General features: G+C 61.5%; 2 protein-coding genes across 3 annotated transcripts in view; one reads left to right on the forward strand and one right to left on the reverse strand.

Annotated features, from left to right (window-relative positions):
* Positions 1 to 841: 841 nt before the first annotated feature.
* F2RL3 (F2R like thrombin or trypsin receptor 3) lies at positions 842 to 3,077 on the forward strand. The gene is made up of 2 exons (XM_081286917.1): positions 842 to 1,041; positions 1,383 to 3,077. Exons 1-2 carry the CDS (start codon positions 936 to 938, stop codon positions 2,459 to 2,461), a joined length of 1,185 nt encoding a protein of 394 aa, XP_081143043.1. The 5' UTR covers positions 842 to 935; the 3' UTR covers positions 2,462 to 3,077.
* Positions 3,078 to 3,385: 308 nt separating this feature from the next.
* The window catches only part of CPAMD8 (C3 and PZP like alpha-2-macroglobulin domain containing 8), a 70,152-nt gene continuing 53,939 nt past the window's right edge, over positions 3,386 to 19,598 (reverse strand). Inside the window, exons 28-42 of one of the 2 annotated variants that reach the window (XM_081286911.1) lie at positions 18,757 to 18,913; positions 17,904 to 17,978; positions 14,189 to 14,354; positions 13,084 to 13,170; positions 12,858 to 12,994; positions 12,403 to 12,558; positions 12,267 to 12,329; positions 11,341 to 11,558; positions 10,133 to 10,220; positions 9,067 to 9,141; positions 8,368 to 8,473; positions 8,181 to 8,291; positions 7,308 to 7,517; positions 6,465 to 6,615; positions 3,386 to 5,281 (exon numbers count right to left, since the gene is read on the reverse strand). In XM_081286911.1, coding sequence (XP_081143037.1) covers positions 5,260 to 5,281; positions 6,465 to 6,615; positions 7,308 to 7,517; positions 8,181 to 8,291; positions 8,368 to 8,473; positions 9,067 to 9,141; positions 10,133 to 10,220; positions 11,341 to 11,558; positions 12,267 to 12,329; positions 12,403 to 12,558; positions 12,858 to 12,994; positions 13,084 to 13,170; positions 14,189 to 14,354; positions 17,904 to 17,978; positions 18,757 to 18,913 — 1,822 coding nt within the window. In that variant the 3' untranslated portion in view covers positions 3,386 to 5,259. The other variant, XM_081286910.1, reaches the window with a different exon arrangement.

A 19,598-nucleotide genomic window follows, 5' to 3' on the forward strand; every position in this document is an offset into this window, starting at 1 on the left:
GCAGGACAGGGGGAGGTGTCTGTGTGGCAGGGACACCGCTGAGTGCCGTCACCCACCCCGAGCCTGCTTTTCATGTGCACAGAGGGTGCCCATCGGGTAGTGCATAGTGTCCCCACAGAGCGCCAGGAGCAGGGATGTGGGGGCTGGAAGGGAGGGGAGGGGACCCTGGAAGGGTGACAAGGTCCCTCTCCCTCAAAAGTCAACCAGAGTCACACCTGGGGTCCCAGGCGGAGGGAGGGGCAGGAAGCAGCAGAGGGGCTTTGAGAACCAGGCCCAGGGCCGCCGAGGAGCCCTGACCAGGGCCCCCATGGCAGAGGTGGCCTCGTTGGGGTCCCTCGGTCACTTTCAGCAGACCTCACCCTCACAAGGGAGCTCTCCCTGCGGCCCCTCACCTTGCTCCTGCAGAGGACGAGTGGGACAGCCGTGGGGAGGCAGTGACACGCTGGGGCAGTCCCCAAGAGGACTTGGGGTGCTCTGGGGAGGGGTTTGCTCACCTGCTGTTGACCTCTGACCCAGCAGGGAGGCTGGGCTCTTGTCCTCCCACCACAGACAGGAAATGGGGGGTGGCGTCAGGAAGGACTGAGTGCCCTGATGGGGCAGGGACATGGCAGGCCAGACTGCTATCCAACAGGAGCTGTGGACGTGACTGGCCAGCAGGATGTAGCCACTCGGCCCGCAGATGCTTCCTGGGCTGGACAGCTTGGGTGGGGGCTGCGGCCGGGTCCCCCCTACCCCACCCCGTCTCGCTGGCCCAGCACCCGGGAGTGCCCCAGCCTGGCCCTGAGGACTCCCACGCCTCCCACAGGCTCCCTGGAGCAGCCGGGCCGTGGGCTCGGGGGCGGCCGGCTCCCTGCTCGGGAAGCAGAGGGGGTGGGTGCGAGGCAGGAAGCCAGGAGGCAGGCGGCAGTCGGAGCCTGAGCCGAGCCTGCAGGAGTATGCGGGGGCTGCTGCTGTGGCCCCTGGTGCTGGGGCTCGGCCTGATGGGTGACAGCCAGACCCCCAGCATCTACGACGAGGGCGGGAGCACAGAAGGAGGCTACGGTGAGCCACCTGGCCCCCGGGGTGAGGAGCGGGCGTCCCGCAGAGATGGAGCTGGGTCCCCAGAGCCGAGGGGGAGATGGGGATCGTGGGGGCACTATCGGCCCAAGGCCACCCTCTACGCTGGCCTTGGCCCCGCCAGGCTGGGCGCTGTTCAGAATTGTCCAGCTTTATCCAGCCCTCCCAGGGGATCCTGGGGGCTGGGGCTGGGACGTTCTGGCACCCACGGCCCCAGGGGCCAGTGGGGGTCCAGGCTGAGGGACCCCTCGGGCACCCGCACCCCCTCCCTCCCTGGAGTCGGGGAGGTGGGAGTCCCGGCTGACGGCGCGGCCTCTCTCCCCCAGAGGGCACACTGGGGCCCTTGCCCAGGCCCGGGGCGGCGGAGCCGGACCAGCCTCACCTGCGCAGCTTCCCAGGCCAGCCCTGCACCAACGACAGCGACACGCTGGAGCTCCCAGAGCGCTCCCGGGAGCTGCTGCTGGGCTGGGTGCCCACCAGGCTGGTGCCCGCGCTCTACGGGGTGGTCCTGATGGTGGGGCTGCCCGCCAACGGCCTGGCGCTCTGGGTGCTGGCCACGCGGGTGCCGCGGCTGCCCTCCACGGTGCTGCTCATGAACCTGGCCGCTGCCGACCTGCTGCTGGCTCTGGTGCTGCCTCCGCACCTCGCCTACCGCCTGCGGGGCCAGCGCTGGCCCTTCGGCGAAGTCGCCTGCCGCCTGGCCACGGCCGCCCTCTACGGCCACATGTATGGCTCTGTGCTGCTGCTGGCCGCCATCAGCCTGGACCGCTACCTGGCCCTGGTGCACCCCCTGCGGGCCCGCAGCCTGCGCGGCCAGCGCCTGACCGCTGGGCTCTGTGCGGCTGCCTGGCTCACGGCGGCCGCCCTGGCGCTGCCCCTGACCCTGCAGCAGCAGACCTTCCGGCTGGCACACTCCGACCGAGTACTCTGCCACGACGCGCTGCCCCTGGGCGCCCAGGCCTCCCACTGGCGGCCGGCCTTCACCTGCCTGGCCCTGCTGGGCTGCTTCCTGCCGCTGCTGGTCATGCTGCTGTGCCACGGGGCCACCCTGCGCACACTGGCGGCTGGCGGCCAGCGCTACGGCCACGCGCTGCGGCTGACGGCCCTGGTGCTGGCCTCGGCCGTGGCCTTCTTCGCGCCCAGCAATGCGCTGCTCCTGCTGCACTACTCCAACCCCAGCCCCCACGCCTGGGGCGACCTCTATGCCGCCTACGTGCCCAGCCTGGCCCTCAGCACGCTCAACAGCTGCGTGGACCCCTTCATCTACTACTACGTGTCCCTGGAGTTCAGGGACAAGGTGCGGGAGGGGCTCTGCTGCCAGCCCCCGGGGGCCACCACGGCCTCCAAGGCCTCCGGGGAGGTGGGCAGCCCCGGGTCGGGCACCCGCTCCTCTTCAGTCCCGTGACACCCTCAGGAGGGTGGCCAAGGGGGAAGGGGCCACCTTGGGGAGCCAGGGTGTCCCCCCAAACCCACGTCCTTCCCAGAACCTCAGAGCATGACCTCACTTGGAAATAAAGTCAGTGTAACTGTCCTTAGTTATGATGAGGCTGCGTTGGAGGAGAGCTGGATCCTCCGCCCAGTGGCTGGTGTCCTTCCATAAAGGGGAAAGGACACAGAGACCCAGGGAGAAGCCCTGTGACAAAGGAGGCAGGCTAGAGTGACGTGGCCGTCAAAGCAGGAGAGGGCCTGGGGCAGGCCGCCGCACCCTCTGGAGGGGCCAGCCTCGAGGACACCCTGGCGCTTGGGTTCCGGCCTCCAGAACGGAGACAGTAAATCTGTTGTTTGTTAAGCCACTTGGTGCCTTTCACAGCGGCCCAGGGACACAGGGTGAGGCTAAGTGCAGACTCCCGGCCCAGCCAAATTCCCAGCTCAGCTCTGTGGCGTGACACTGCCGTCACCAGGCGAGGTGGTCCCCTGTGAGGTGGGGACGAGGATACTCCCCGAACCATCAGTTCAACCACCACTTGTCAAAAGAAACGAACTTTATTTTTAGAACACACACAGCTCCTCAGGAAAAACCCTCAGAGCCCAACTGCCACCACCGGCTTCCCACAAGCCTCTCCACCTCCCCCTCTCTGTTTAAACAACAAGCATGTGGCTTAGGGACCGTGCCTGCCTTAGGTTGTCCAATACTACATATGGTCCTTGCCCGTCGTCGGATGAGCTGACCTCAGGGCGTCAGCCTCCTGTCTTAGGTTGGTACCATTGCAATTGGATCTTACCGGTCACTGACTACCGGTCCAGTATACAGCCACACCTGTGGACAGGTCTTTGTACCAGCGGGGGGGTGAGGTTCTTTGCCTCCCCTCTGTTGGCCCCCAAATTTTAGCTGAATGACCATCACAAGCAGAAGGGAGGAGGATACACCAAGCCATTTGACGGCTCCTTTTGGAAAAATTGTACCACCGATGACACCATCAGCAAAGATACCCCAACACCGCCACAAGGCGCTGCACCAACAGTGTTCCCCAAGTCCACCACAGCAAGGTCAGCCTCCGGCCGCCCCCGTGGCTCCCGAAGACCTCCCGCCCAGTGGTCTGACTTCTCTCTTCCCTGATGCTGACCTCACCAGGACAGAGTGGGATGACGGGAGGGTGGACGTGTGCTTGGCGGCCGGGGCCAGGGCTGCCAGCCACAGCCTGCTCTGAGCTGTCAGGAGGACCAGGGGCCACCCAGTGCTTGTCAGGGACAGGCCCCGGGCACACACACCTCCGCTCCACCCCCCCTCGCTACGAGGCAGCAGGACAGGGCAGGGGCTGCAGAGGGAGCCCCACCTGAGCAGGCCAGTCCATCGCTGGGCTCCCCACTGGGTCTGTCTGACCAGCCCGGCTTTGGGCCGCTGGCCTCAGGTACACACCTAAGGCCATGCACTGAAGTGCTCCAAGATGTCCCCACCGGGGAGCTGGGGTGACCCTCACAGCTTTGCCATTTCTTCCAACCGCACGTCGATCTGTGAGGATCCTGGGGCACACGTTAGACCCCAAGACCCTCCCCCACACACCCACTCTGGAAGGCCAGGCCCAGGGCCCCTGGCCATCACCTGGCCACTCTGCTCTGAGTGACCAGCTGCCAGGCCCTGGGTGTGAAGAGCTTCACCCGCTGTGCGTCCCCAGGCTCCCTCTTCCTGCAGGATGCTGAGGACGGCCGTGAGTCTGGAAATCAGCTTTTATTTTTATCAACAGGCCCTACAGTGGGGGGGACAGGGCTCGGCCTGGGGATGAAGTCTGCTGGCCTGTCTCTCGAGGGCTGGCAGGAACAGCCGGTACTGAGAGGTGGGGACCCCCAGGCTGGAGCCTCAGAGCCAGGGAGGGGTCTGTGCTACCCCCTTAAATCAGAGAAATGCTGGCTGAAATAAATACCGTCTTGAAAAGGCCCAGGGGGACAGAAATGGGCACCCCAAGGCCACCAGGAGCAACAAGATGGGACGGGCCAGGGCCGGGACGGCGGAGGGTCCCAGAAGGCAGGCAGCTCTGAGCACGCAGCCTCCTCCCTGGGGCTGGGGTCCCCCAGAGCTGCTGGGAGAGGAACCGTCCCCTAAATGCCAGGGGCTGGGGACATGGGCTGTGGAGGGCCCAGGTCCCCCAGCCCCGGGAGCAGAGCAAAGTGCCTTTGCCAGGAGCCGCGGTCTTCCCACAGGGCCCTCTGCCGTCCAGGTGCACTTGGAAGACGTCCTGGGGCCAGAGCAGAGGGTGCAGGGAAGCCATCGTCCTGGCACAACCCGAGGTCCTGGTCTAGAGGCTCAGCGGCCTGAGAGCCCCAGAGAGAGTCCAGGGCTCTGTGTTATGGAGAAAGGTGTCTTGTTTAGTTCCAAAGTCACAGATGAGGGACAGTGATGCTGTCTCCCTTCTCTGGTCAGCTGCGTCTTCTCAGAAGAAGCCTCAGGGGCCACGACACCTCCCTGGATGTCCTTTCTCCCAGGAGCAGAATGTCAGGCTGTGGCCCCAACCCAGAGCTGGGAGTGGGCACCTGGATGTCCACCTGCAGCTGTGGAGGCCGGGGAGCTCGGGGACCCCAGCCACTCCAGCCGTCCCCTACCATGCTCACAGACTCCCCATCCTAGGGCGGGCAGGTTCCGTCATTCTGTTCACCAGACTGGAGGCAGGGTCACAGGGGGCTGGCGCGGACCCCTGTCAAGCAGAGTCACAGGTGACAGGGACCAGGCAGGCAGATCGCGCCATCCTGCTTCGATGGATGTGGTGGCCGTTAGGAAGAGAAACCGCTCTGGCTGTCCAGGAGAGAAGGAGACACTCCCTAGGGGCTGCCAGGCTCCTGGGGCACAGCCCTGTCCCCTTCCCACATCTGCCCCCAGGAGGCTCCCTCCTGTCGCTTCCTCATTTTTTTTTTTTTTTTTTTGAGATGGGGTCTCACTATGTCGGCCAAATCAGCCTCCAGCTCCTGGGCTCAAGCCATCCTCCTGCCTCAGCCTCCCCAGCAGCTGAGCCTATAGGTGTGTGTTACCATGCGCAGCTCGAGCTATGAACCCCCTCCCTCAAAAACAAACCAAAAAACCCCATCTCTTCTAAGGTCCTAGAGAGAACCGGAAAGTAGCCACTTAGGGAAAGTTTAAAACTGTGCATTAGTTTAAAGGATGGTCAGGAAGCACAAATGGACATAAATGGATGTCAGTGACTTCAGACTTTCTGTGTTTTAGCTGAAGTGAACCCAATAGTAATGCTACGTAGACGGAGAAAAGCTCGAGGACGTGCATTAGGATTCCCAGAGCTCCCGGCCCCACCCCTCGTCTGTGCTGCCAATGATCAAACCCAGGATCTCGGGCACACTAGGGAGGGGTCTCGGGCACACTAGGCAGGTGCTCGGCCACGGAGGGACACCTCTGGCCCTACAAAAAAAAAAATCCTAATGCTAAACTCAAAAGCTAAGTTAAAATGAAAATTCAAAAAGATATATCTGATTAATTGAACAGAGGACACAGAAGCGGAGATAAACAAATTCTGATGGGCCTCTCAATGATTATATTAAACCCATTATGTCCCAGTGTCCCTTTTATAGGACCCCCCCCCAAAAAAAAAATATATATATAAATGAAAACTTAAATGGAACAACAAAGTCTCCTTAGGCGTGCTAGGCAAGTGCTCTACCACAGAACTCAGCCTCTGAACTGGAAACCTAAGCCTCTTCTGGGTGGAGTTTTCTGTCACCCGCACCCAGAGGTTCCTGGTGCCGGAAGCCAGACCAGCTGAGCCTGCAGCCCTGGAGCCTCGCGGCCACCCCCAGCCCTTCTTCCTCCACCTCAGTTGGAACATGGGGCTGGCGTCTGATGTATGTTGAGCGGGTGGAGTTTAGAGGAGATGGATCCCCTCCACTATCCCCAGAAACTTGTGGGGTGACCCTGTAATTGAGGTCCCTCTACTGCCTGCAGGGGCAGTGGAGGTGGGCCCAGTGCTCACCTGCCCTCTGCCTCCCCCTCAGGCTCAGGGGTCCAGCGCAGGGCTTCGAGGCCAGCTGCGCTCAGCCTCTTGCCCTGCTGTGCGTGTCCAGGGCCCAGGAGGGCTGGGTCATCATCGTAGGAGTGGGACGCAGAGGCTGGTGGCTGCTGCTCTGGAAGGGAGGGGGGGGCTGGTCTAGGAGGTGCTGCAGGAAGGGATGGGGATTGCTGGTGGTCCAGAGGGACACAGGGTGAGGGAGAGGAGGAGGTACATGCTGAGCCCAGAGTGACAGAGGGGGAGGAGAAGGCCCCAGACCAGAGAAGAGGGGACACCCAGCGGCAGACATGGGGAAGGAGTGCAGAAAGACTCCAAGCTCTGAGATGAAGGTGGGAGAGACTTTGCTGACAGAGAGCAGGGTGCAAACAGAGATGGCATGGCAGCCAGCCAGCCAAGGGACAAGGACATCCACCTGGAATCAAAAGACAGAAAGATGGAGATGGGGGGAGGAGAGGTGGGAGAGGCGAGGGAGCCTGAGTCCGGGGAACCTGTGAGAGGCTGACTGGTCACCAAGGTGGAGTGGGGCCGGGGGAGACCCAGAAAGAGCTGCACAAAAACGCGGGTAAGTAGGAGGGAGGTGTGGGGAGACAGGAGGGCGGAAGCTAACCAGGAGCACAGAGGGTGGGTGAGCAGCAGGCAAGGACAGGGCGGGGCGGCACAGGCAGGCGGAGAGGGGAGGCGGGAGTAGGAAGATGAAGGGGCCAGGGCTGGAGAACAGGGGGAAGGTGGTAAGAAAGAAGAGGTCGATGCCCACAGCTTGGGGCACAAGGTGGGGCCCCCAATTCCAGGCTGCAGTGGAGTCCTCACCGAGGGCGCAGAGACCCGGGGGCACGGATTCCAGGTGCGCGCGCCGGCGGCAGGCGGCCTCCTGCAGGTGGCAGGCGCTAGTGTAGACCACGCCATCCGAGCCGCACACGGGGTCCGCGTGGGCGCCACAGTCGCGAGCGCAGTCGCAGCGTGCAATCGCCGCCCCCTCCTTAGGGGCCACGGCGGGGCCCAGCTCGCCCGGGGACCAGCCTGGGGGACGAGGTAGGGTCTGCTAGGCACGGTGGACCCAACCCAGACCTTGTCCGCACTGACTTCCAGGCCTCGGGCCAGGACCACTCCTCCCACAGGGTGGAAGGGAGCCGACGGTGGGAGACCCGAGCCCTGACACGGTGGGGTTTCAGGCAGGTATTTCCCTGGCACTTAAACATTTTAAAAATGCTTAAGTTAAAAACGGTCCAAACCCATCCCAAGCTGTTTGGAAATTTTTAAATAACTGTCCTAAGAGACTCTCAGCTCGACTCAGCCTTTTGCTGAGGCCTCCCTACGCCACGCACGAAAACCTACAGGCTGTGGGTGAGAAAGGTGACAAAGGCACTCGGTGGGCGTCGGCCACTCGGTTCTGCCCCCCACACACTCTCGCACCGTGCTCCTTCATGCCCCGCCCCGCCCTTTCGCTCTCACCCCTCCAAGCCACGCCCCACCACGCCCCTCCACAAGGCAGCCCCGCCCAGCTCAGCCCCGTCTGCTCCGCTGCCCCGCAGCGCGGGCTCCACAGCTCTACTGTGCAGTCCCCTTCTACATCTGGCGACTCCTTCTTTCTCTGATCTCAGGAAGACGCCTTTCCTGGAGCCCGCGGGGGTGGGGCGGGGTGGTAGGAGGTCAGTAGTGGGCGACAGTGGCTTCGCGACTCACCGCGACTCTGGGCTGGGGCGCGCTCCACCTCGTTGCACGCGGGGCCCGCGCACAGCTCCCGGGCAAGTGGGCTGTGCGCGCTGACGTTGTAGAAGCGCGTGGCCTGGAAGGCTGCGGGGCGGAGGACCGCGGGTTAAGAGAGGCCGGGAGAAGGGCCAGGCTGGGGGTGCGGGCGGCGCTGGCCTACCAGGCTCGTAGTAGTCGTACACCGAGACGGGCAGCGCCGAGGTCCTGCCCACGACGTACTCACGGAGCGTCTGGAACTTCACGCACGTCAGGCACTGGCTGGGGATCTGCGGGGACAGTAGGCAGGCTCAGGCCCTGCTGGACCACCGGCCCAGGGGGCTGCTCTGTGATGCCTCAAGCGTGGGTCCTTCCTGGGGAAAAGTCTCGGTTGAAGCTGCCTTCAGACCCCTCCCTCTCTTGTGTGCGCGTGCACGGGTGTGTGTGACACTGAGTGCGTTCACCAGGCTGCACACTCACCTCTTCTCGGGAACACTTCTGCCTCCCAGAGGGAACCCTCCCTATCAGCCTTCACTACCTGTTTCCCTCCCCCAGCCCCTGGCAGCCACTAATCAGGATCTCTGTGGTTCTCTTGTTCTGGACATTTCATGTCAACAGACTCCTCCGTGAGTGGCCTTGGTGTCTGGTTTCTTTCCCACAGCGTGGGCCAGGGCTTCACTCCTTTTTATCAAAGAACAATATTCTGCTGCTCCCCTCCCCGATTTTCCACCAGGACCCATCCATCCATTGGGCACGGAGCCTTCAGCACCACCAGCTCTGCCTGCAGCTTCCTCCAGTGTGGCTTCCGGGCCGTCAGAGAGCTGCGGGCAGCCACAGCAGCCTCTACCCTCAGCAGCAAGCCTGGCTCCCCAGCTGGCCGTACCTCGTCAAAGTAGAAGAGGACCCTGCGTCCGGCCACCTCGTACCTCTTCATCCCGATGTGTCTGTCAAGGAGCAGCTGTCCAGCAAGAGGGAAGTCAGGTCCATCCTGGAGGACCCTCTGCCCCTCACTGGTCACTTCTTCCCCTGACCATCCAGCAAGTCCTCATGGGCCAGGGTCTAGGTGGGCCTGGCTGGACCTGGGGATGATGGTCAAGCTCTCCAGGCCATGACAGCCCCTCAGAACTTCGGAGAGGGGACTCAAGACGGAGCACTTCTGCCCAGAGCACCATCCTCCTGACCCTCGGCCTCCCCTAATTCAGCCCTAGACCCACCCAGGTCCCTGATACCTCCCCCTGCCTCACCTACCACGCAACCTGCCCCCTCGGCCCTGCCTCACCTACCACGCAACCTGCCCCCTCGGCCCTGCCTCACCTACCACGCAACCTGCCCCCTCGGCCCTGCCTCACCTACCATGCAACCTGCCCCCTCGGCCGGGGTCTTCTTTTCAGTGTTTCACTAACACCACCCCCAACCCAAGTCCCCTGAGCCACCCCTCCTGGTCACCCACCCAGTTCTCTGGGTTCCCCAGGACCGTCTTCCCGCCTTACACTCCCACACTGCAAACCTCCTGGGACCCGAGTGCTTGCTTCTTGCTCCTCTTCCCCAAGCCCCAGCCTAAGCTCAGCTGTGGCCTCAGGCAAGACAGCCCTCTCCCCACCCCTTTCTTCCCCTACAAAACAGCCACGTGACACTGGGACGCAGGTCTATCTCCGCTCCCCTCCAGAGCCCATGCACCCTTGCTACAGTCCTCCATGGCATCCAGAATAGTAAAGGTGGTCCCAGGGGGATCTGCCTCCAGGAAGAGCCCCCTCCCTGCTCCACCCGTCCCTCGGGAGGCCGACGACCCATCTTTGCCCAGACGAGCAAAATAAACTAAAACAGAAGTCCAAACGACCCACAAAACTGTACAAACGGCTTGAGCTATCAGCCACGGCAGCCTGAGGTGCTCCAGCCCTGCCCCCTCCCTGCTCAGAGCCCCCCCCCCTCCCGCCAGCTGCTCTCCTCACCTGCTCCAGGCTCTCGATATCAGCCCGAAAGCCGGACAGCAGGGGCACCTCAAGGACGGCCATGTTGGAAGACCCTGTGTGCAGCCACCTTCCCAGAGAGGGGAGAGGGGCTGGGACCTGAGGAGGAATTCATGGTCCCCCTTGTCCCCTGGAGCCCATGGCTGATGTCCTGTTGAGGTCTGCCTTGGGCCCGGCCAGAGTAAGGCGGGTCAGCTTTGTCAGTCCATTTTATAGTCTGGACGCCATTGCCACAAGGAAAGGGCCTCACCCAAGTCTCCCCATGGGGGACCGTGGCCTGTCCCACACCCCACCCTGGGAAGTAGCTGGGGGCCCGACTTGGGGTGTGTCCCATGGGGCAGCAAGAGCCCAGATGCCTGACCACGCCTGCTCGGCGGGGGACCCCAGGCCCGTCACTCCCCAGCTCCCGCCCTCACTCTCTCCTTCCGTGGCTTGGGCTCCCTGGGGGCTTGTCACCTGCCAGGTGCTGGGACCAAGGAAGGGGAGGCCGAGGTTCAGAACAGAAGGCAGGCTGTGAGCCACGGGCACATAGCCCCTGGGGTGCGGGGAGGCCAGCCTATACCTGGGTGGCCCACAGTGGGACCCTCCTAACACGTCTCAGGGAGCAACCAAGGCGTCCCCAGCAAGGCTGGGGGCCAGGCTGTTGGGTCTGGTCCAGCTTCACCCCCTGCCCTGCCTGCATCCCGAGTCTCACAGTGGAACAGAAAATGTAGCTGGACCCACCACCTGGGCGCGTGAGCCACCTGGTCCTATTCACCAGACAGAACCTCCTACGGCAGGGACTTGGACATGTGAGTTAAGGAGGGGCAATGTTGGGCAGCTCACAGGTACCATGGCAACACTCATCATCCACCCACCTCTGGGCTCCCAGACCTTCAGGGTGGCCACCTTCATCTCTGAGGGTGAGGGTCCACTGTGGCTGGGTCCCAGGCTCCCCGTCAGAAACCAAGGGCTGGAGCTGGTGTCAGGCGGGGACCAGCATGCCAGCCTCGTACGGCTATCCCCACCCAGCCCTCCTGCTCTGGTCATCCCTGGGGGCTGTCGTGTCCAGTCAGAACATCTCCTTTACTTACTTTCTTGTCAAAAACCGTCCCTGAGCACTGGCCTGGTGGGAGCCGGGAGCCAGAAGGCCCCTGGGGACAGGCAGCCCTCTGCCCGCAGGGCAGCTTGGGCCAGGCACGCGGCCTTACCTGGCACACACCTCCAGCATCACCTTGTACTCCTGGTGGTGCTGGTCAGCCGCGGGGTCTTCATCATCAGCCAGGTGCTGCTCCCCACCCCGCGGGCCCCCAGCCGAGGAGGCAGGCACAGGGGACGGGCGCCCCTCAGCCTCGAGCTCCTCCAGGCGCACCAGCAACTGGAAGGCAGGCCTGGTCACGGGGTCGGGCACGTGGTAGGTGACATCAATCTAGGGGTGTTAAGGACAAGCTTAGGGACCGGTCCCTGCCTAACAGGCGTGGCCTGGGGGAGAAGAGAATGGGGTGCTGGGGGAGGTAGGAATGCCCCAAATTAGGACAATGACCCTGCGACAGTTCCAAGCATGACCCCTTTCCCTCTCAGCCTGGGCACTGCTGACGTGGGTGCGGGCTCAGCTATCAGCCCAGCTGCCTCTTTTGGGTGCGGAGCCAGGCTCACTACATATCGGGGTTCTCCTGTCCACTGGGGAGTCTGCGCTCCCACCAGGGGGGCTGGGAGGGCCGAGGCCAGCGAGGGCCGCGGAAGATGGCTTGCTTTCCAACCACCAGCCAGAACTCGGGGCTCCCCGGCCCAGCCCAGCTTGGGGCCAAATCCCAGGAAGTGCTGGGTGGTGGGCTGAGGGTCGAGGACCAGGCAGACCCCCTGAGCACCCCTGTTGAGGCCACTCAGGAGGAATAGCCTGTGCCCTGGGCAGGGCCTCCCGTGGGTGGCCGGGCTCTGCTTGTGGTCAGATTGACTGGGTCAAATGGGTTTTCCTGAGGGATCACCAAAGACCCTCCCTCTGAGGGGACCCGTGGCCACTTCTCTTGGTCAGGTGGCTGCAGCGTCATGGGCCGACAGCTTCTCTGGAGTGTCTCGAGTCCGCTCCATGCAGCCCGAGCTGGGCTGAGCTGGGAGCCCCGAGCCCGCCAAGCCTCACCTGCAGGAGGCAGCAGCCGTCTCCCCTGGCGCTCACGAACAGCCCGGTCGGGAGGCTGGGGATCTAGAGAGGGAAGAGCCCGTCAGGCCGCCGCCTCCCCGCCAAGACACACAAACCCGGCTCCAGGAGCACGCACCGCTGCCGTCTGCAGAACCTTCCGGTTGGCCCTGTGCAGCGTGAAGGTCTCCTGGTAGTCCAGGTTGGTGGAGGCCAGGGAGACCGTGAGGTTGACACCGCCAGCATAGGACAAGATGGCGTACTCTGCCAGGGCCTGCAGGGCCACGCAGGTGTCCTAAGAAGAGACCGCTGTTAGCCCCGGGAGCCAGCAGGCCGGCCGCACCTTCCAGGGAGGCCTAGCCAAGAACAGGGCACCCACGGGGATGGGATGACCCAACCAGGTGACAGACCCACGGACTGGGGACCCCAGGAGAGTTGGGTAGGTGTCCCCATGGAGGCAGGGGCTGGACTCCCAGAGGGTCCAGGAACGCCTGGCCCTGGCCCCTACCCACTGTCAGGTTCTGTGACCCCCAGGCTGTAGCCCTGCAGTGACCCTGCCCAGACCCAGTCCCCCTCTGGCCCTGCCCTGCTCACCTGAGTGGAAGAGAAGCCCCCAAGGGCATTCCGCTGCTGGGACAGCCACTTCACGGCGGGCAGGGCGGCGGCCACGTCACCCAGGAGGGTGTAGGTCAGCAGGGCGTAGGCGGTCATTTCCACCTCTGCTGAGACCACTGCAAGGGGAGAGGCCAGCTGGGCTCCTTCAGCACTGGCTCCCAGGTCTCAGTGCTCCAGAGGCACAGGGGGCTGGGACAGCCAGTACCTGACCGAGAGACCCCATCCCGGAAGCTCAGGAATGCGTCCTTGTCCACGCCCCGGGAACCTGTCAGGCTCCAGTGGGTGACTCCATCTGCAAGGACAAAGCTAGTCTGGAGCCACAACCCGCCCAGCATGCAGCCTGACATCCCCTGAGGAGCATCTGTGTGCCTGGGATCCAGAAGAGATCCTGGGGGACTAGACCTCAGTGGGAGGAAGGTGCCAAGGGACAACCAGCCGGAACAGGAAGGGTCTCACGGTTCCATCTCATATTTTCAAACACAGAGCAGCCCAGGCTTTCTTGCCTTGGCAGACATCACTAATCAACGCCTGCCTCCCCTGGCCCTGGCAGACATCACTAATCAATGGCCGCCTCCAGGCTGGGTACTGCTGCAGCCCCAGATGTTTCCACTGGGGGTCCAGGCAACCAAGGTGTCAAGGCCCTCAAACCTGGAGAGAAACCAGCCCTCCCCCCAACTTCCCACCCTCACCCCTGATCCTAAGCATTTGGTCTTAAATAGACGACGCCATCGTTGACTTTAGAATTCTACATTTTAGCCTCTTTCCCCCAAACATGGAAGCAATTCCTGGGCTGATGAAGGGGGGCAGCGGCTGCAGCTGAGGGTGGGACAACTGAGTGGGGTGGGGGAGGGGACTTGGTAGGGGGCATCCGGACAAGTGGGGGCTTGGTGACCGGGCTCTCTGAACACAAAGGTGATCATTTTGCATTTTGAGGGACTAACACCCCAAAGATGGAAATGCTTCCTTCCCGGGGCTCACCCACCAGTGGAGGGGAGAATGGGGGTCTACCTCCGCCTGCCCAGGGTCGGAAGTATGGGGGATCTCCTGTCGAAGACCCACACACACTGCCCTCCCTGGGGGTCAGCATCTCCCATTTCGCAGGCATGGAAAGCGCTCAGGCAGGCCCAACCTTGGACAAAACACTGCATCTAACCAAGTGGCCAGCTGGTGCGCTCCTGGGTGGACCATTCTACACGCAAAGCCATCGAGAGTGAGCTAGGACACCTCCTGAGTTGCATGCGAGCGTCCAAGAGCTCAGAGTGGGCTGTCCCACACGGTGGCCTCCCGGCCGGTGGCCAGGGAACACCTACCCTGTGTGATGGCGAGGCTGCGGAGCTTGCGCAAGGCCTCAGGGGCTGCGGGGCTGCGGAGCAGGGTCAGCGCATAGGTGGTCAGAGCATGGCTGTAGGGATCTGTGGCCAGGGGCCCCCTGGACTCCAGGAAGCGTCTTGCTTTGGCAACGGCGGCCCTCTCCTCCTGCAGAGTGGAGTGACACCGGGAGCGCGGGCTTCAGCCCCTCCTGTGAGACCCCACCGCCTTCCTTCTCTGTCTTTGACCCTTTTTTCAAATGGAGTCTGGGCGGGATGCTCAGGGATACGCCAGGTCAATGCAGAGACCCTCCCGGGAGCAGGCAGGGCCAACCCTGTCCACACCCACGGATGGCCAGGGCTTCAGGAAGACATCTGGCCTTAAGACCCCCAGCCCAGGCCCTCTGCACCCTCCAGGCCTCGAATCAAGAGGTGCCTCCGCAGAGAAACCGGCTGACCTCCTCCTGTGCCCTAGAACATGACCTGTGGGAAGACATGGGCACAGCCATCACCAAGGACAGGCTTGTCCAGAGGAGCTTTCCAGTAAGATGGACTCACCGGAAGAGTGAGTGGCTAAAGCAGGAACCAATTCAGCCAACAAGCAGAGATGGTAGAAGCCATGGAGTTAAGATAACGCAGCGTTAGTTAACTGCTATGGTCACAGAGAGAATGTGTCCCCAAACCTTTGATCCTTAGCCCAGGACAAAGCATGGGAATCGCCTCTAGGTGTGGGGTGAGATTAGCTCCCCAGAGAGGACCCGAGAGAAGCAGGGTGGACTAGCCAGAGCCCAGGTGTGACCCACAAGTCCAGTGCTGGGCTGGGCACTGCTTCAGGGTCAGAGATGCTGACATGGGAGCTGCCCCAGGCCATGTGGGCAAGGATGCTATGAAAACGTCACCAAATGGGGAAGGACCCACCCTGCTCCATCTGTTGCTTTAGCTGAGAAACTCCATTATTTACCAACAAGTGTTCACAACCAGGCTCAGAGGGACCCAGGACTTTTTTTTTTTTTTGCAGTGGGGGGGGGACCCAAGCTCATCTGATTCCAGTGCAGGTGCTATGGGTTGGATGGTGCCCCTACCCCCAAGAGATATGTCCCCTGGAACCTGTAAACGTAACCTAACTTGGGTAGCCTCTATTTTTGGGGGCAATGCCGGGGATTGAACCCAGGACCTCACACAGGCTAGGCAAGTGCTCTACTACTACTGCGCCACCTCTTGGCCAGTGTGATCTTATTTGGAAAAGTCTTTGCAAATATCATTAAGAATCTTGAGATGAGATCATCCTGGACTCTAGTGACCCCAAATCCAAAGATAAGAATCCTTAGAACGGGAGAAGATAGACTTAACCTCAGCATACTACAGTGACACGGCCACATAATGTGGGTCAATACACAATAGCTAAGCTATGGAACCAGCCTAGGTACCCTTCAGCAGATGAATGGATGAAGAAAATATAAGACACACACACACACACACACACACACACACAGATAGAGAGTGTGGGGAGCCATTCTGACGCGTGATTGGGTGGCTCCCGTTAAGGGTCTGAGGCGCTCTGGCTGTGTCGGAACTTTCCCGGCCCTTTCCTGATGAGAGAGCCCATCCGTGTGGGGTGTGCCTGACCACTGACCCTGGGGACCCAATCACTGACCCTGACCTTGGAGTGCAGCCCCCCCTCAACCTTCATTGGATGGAATTCTCCCCTGAATCTCTTGTTCCCCAATAAAAAGCTACTCCCAGGCGTGTTCTCTCTCTCTCCTGCTAGCCCTGAGTAATCCTTGCTGCCCTGCTGGGCGGTTAGAGGAGGGAACCAGAGAGGGGAGCCATCTCCGACCTGGCAATAGAAATAAGGTAACTGAGTCTGTGTGTTTTATTTCGATCTCGCTAACTAACTTTTATGCCAAGAACCTCATTAATGAAACCATTGTGCTGGCCGCATGGTGGAAGAGAGAAAGAGAGAGAGAGAGACAGAGACAGAGAGAGAGAGACAGAGAGAGGGAATATTACTCAGCCATAAAGAAGAATGAAACTGGCATTTGCTGGCAAATGGATGGAACTGGAGACTCTCGTGCTAAATGAAATAAGACAATCTGAAAAAAAACAAAGGCTGAATGTTCTCCCAGATGTGCGATGCTAACACACAAAACAGGGAGTGGAGAGAATAAAAGTTCATTGGATTAGACAAAGGGGAATGAGGGGGAGGGGAATAGGAAAGACAGTGGAACGAATCAGACAAACTTCCCTGTGTTCATATGTGAACACGCGGCCAGTGAAACTCCGCATGGATACAACCACAGGAAAAGGAAGTCAGGCTCCAGGTGCGTATAATATGTCAAAATACACTCTACCGTCACGTGTAGCTAAAAAGAAGAAAACATAAAACAAGAAATGAAGTCATTAAGATTTAAAAGAAGAAGAAGAAGAAGAAGAAGGGGAGAAGACACGGAGGAGGCAACCATGGAGGCACATGCCGGAATGACGTGGCCACAGCCAAGGGATGTGCAGAGTCACCACAGGCTGGAGAAGCAAAGAAGGCCACTCCTGAGCGCCCTCAGGGTGGGGTGGCCCTGCTGGCCCCTTCTGGTCCCCACGGCTGTTGGAATGAGTCTGTTACTTTCAGCCGCCTCCTCTGCCCCGGCAGCCCCCGCACTGGGACAGCAGGTCCTGCCTCCGCCACCTCAGGGACTCAGGGCCCCGACCCTAGGGGAATTCGTCCTTTCCTGGGGGGGAACCCCCAGATCAGGGAGGACGGGGTTGGGAGGACCTGAAGAGGCAGAGGAAGATTTTTGTGAGAAACGGGGTGTCCTGGGGGTGGGAGGAGGTGGAGGGCTTGCTGAGTGTTCATCCAGGACCCCAGGCTTGACTCAGAGAAGGGACGAAGGGACGGCTCAGGGCACAGAGACAAGTCTGAAGGTGACCCCCACAGAGCCACCGTCTGTGACGGTCCAAGTTCGCAGACCACCTGAATGTCAGCAGGGAAGCACGTGACCCAGGGAAAGGCCTGGTGGTGACTCGGCCTGGGGAACATCAGCCTCCCTCTCCGCAAGCTCCTCGTGTGTGGGTCTCGCACGTGTGAGGCGAGCACCGTTCCACTGAGCCCCAGCCCCAGCCCTGAAGGCTTCTATTTTATCAGAAGGGGAAATACCACATCTTCAGAGAGCTCTTCCCTGATTGTTAAGGGGTCGTTAAGGTAGGGCCCCATGATGGGGTTAGTGTCCTTATAAGAAGAGTCACCAGAATTCTCAGTCTGTGTGCACACACTAAGGAAAGGTCAGGTGAGCACACAGTGAAAGGCAGACACCCCAGGAAGAGAACCATCACCAAGAACTGAATCTGCCTGCACCTTGGTCTTGGACTTCCCAGCCTGTAGAACTGTCAGCAATAAATGTCTGTTGTTCAATCCACTCAGCCAGGCAGGGACTGGAACTGCCAAAATAAACCTTCTCTCTTTATAAGTTAAATGCCTCAGGTGTTTCATTATAGTGATGAAAAACTTCCCAACATGTGCCAATTCTCACCCCCATGGTTTCCACAGGTATCTCTTTTCTGCTCAGGCTGAGAAGTTGGATGTTCTCAGTCGATGAAAAGTTTGAAAGAGGCTCATTCATGAGTAAGAGAAATGAGGAAAAATAAACCCTATGAGGGAGGAACCTCCTACTTGTTCCCCCAGCCCCACCCCTGGCCCCCAGTCTCCCAGGACTCCACCTCGGCTCACCTCGGACACTGTGCCAGTCTCCAGGAGAGCAGCCACCACGTAGGCCGTCAGCGGGACTGTACCGTGGATCCCACCCTGCAAGAGGACTCCCAAGCCTCACCCCTGTCCCAAAGGGGACAGCCCATCTCCTGCCAGAGTCCTGCCCCCGCCTGAGCCCCTGCTCCCACTGTGACCCTGCCCATCACCCAGCACCGGCCTGCCCTGCCGAGCCTCAGCCTTGCTAGGGCCGGGACCCTCCCCCATCCCCTGCCCCCCTGCCCAGACCCGGCCTCTGCCCAGAGGCCCACTCTACCTAGACCCCGCCTCTGTGCAGACCCGGCCTCTGCCCAGAACCTGCCCCAGAAAGGCCCCGCCCTGCCCAGGCCCTGCCCCTGCCCAGACCCCACCCTGTCTACGCCCTGCTCCTTGACCAGACCCCGCCTCTGCCCAGGCCCCGCCCCTGCCCAGGCCCCGCCCCTGCCCAGACCCCACCCTGTCTACGCCCTGCTCCTTGACCAGGCCCCGCCCCTGGCCAGGCCCCGCCCCTGCCCAGGCCCCGCCCCTGCCCAGGCCCCGCCCCTGCCCAGACCCCACCCTGTCTACGCCCTGCTCCTTGACCAGACCCCGCCTCTGCCCAGGCCCCGCCCCTGCCCAGGCCCCGCCCCTGCCCAGACCCCACCCTGTCTACGCCCTGCTCCTTGACCAGGCCCCGCCCCTGGCCAGGCCCCGCCCCTGCCCAGGCCCCGCCCCTGCCCAGCACAGGCCACACTCCCCCTCCAACACTGCCCAGCCCGGCCTCCAGCCTTAGTCCAGCACTTCCTTTAGCCCTGCTTCGAGGAGCAGGAGCGCGTGGACAGGCCGCGAGGGCACTCACCTGGATGTCCTTGTTCAGGATCCTGCCCACCACGGGGAAGGCGCCGTCAGCTCCCTGCTGCTGGATGATCCAGCCCTTGGCAGCGGCCAGCTCCTGGGGGTCGATGAATATGAAGCTCCGAGCCTGCGCGAAGGACTTCAGGACAAAGGCTGTGAGCCTGCAAGAGGATGCGGTGGGGCTGGGGGTGTCACCGAGCAGGGTCACCTCTCACGTGCCGACGAGGGACAGCAGCAGGCTCCCTACACCCCTGAGGCTCCATTTCCTCCTCTCTGAGCTCGGAGGGGCCCATCCACCCCCCAGCCCCTGTGGGCACTCCATGGGAGCAGAGGGCACCGTGCCAGCACCCAGGGGCCTCCTGAGAGCGCGGCCCTCTCTGCCCAGGTCTACCGGCCCGGCACTCGAGGTTTCTCTGTGAGCTCGCCCAGCCCTGCCTCCCCTGTGGTTGCCTACCCAAAGTCATCCCTTGATATTTTTCCTGCCCAAAGACCCCTGGTCTTGTTCAGAAGCCAAGTTATGAGTCTCCCTTGGGGTCCTGGGTCCCTGAGGGCCCATCTGTGGCATTCTGATCCCTAAACAGGGAATGGCTTTGAAATGGACACAATGCTGGGAGGTGCAGCCATTTTGCCACCATGAGGGAAGTAGATGCTGTGCTACTTCCAAGGGGACCATGGCACCTCCCCAGCCCTGTGGTGTGAGCTCTTTCCCACCATGGATTCCATGTGATTTTCTGTTGCTTATGGCTGAAAACATTACAGCGACCTACTAACTTCTGTTACTGCCGGTTCCTGGGGCCCTGGACACATTATGCCTCATAAGACAAGGTTCCTTTTGTCTTTCAAGGT

This window comes from Spermophilus citellus (assembly GCF_964194105.1).
Source record: "Spermophilus citellus genome assembly, chromosome: 3".
Classification (NCBI taxonomy): Eukaryota; Metazoa; Chordata; class Mammalia; order Rodentia; family Sciuridae; genus Spermophilus; species Spermophilus citellus.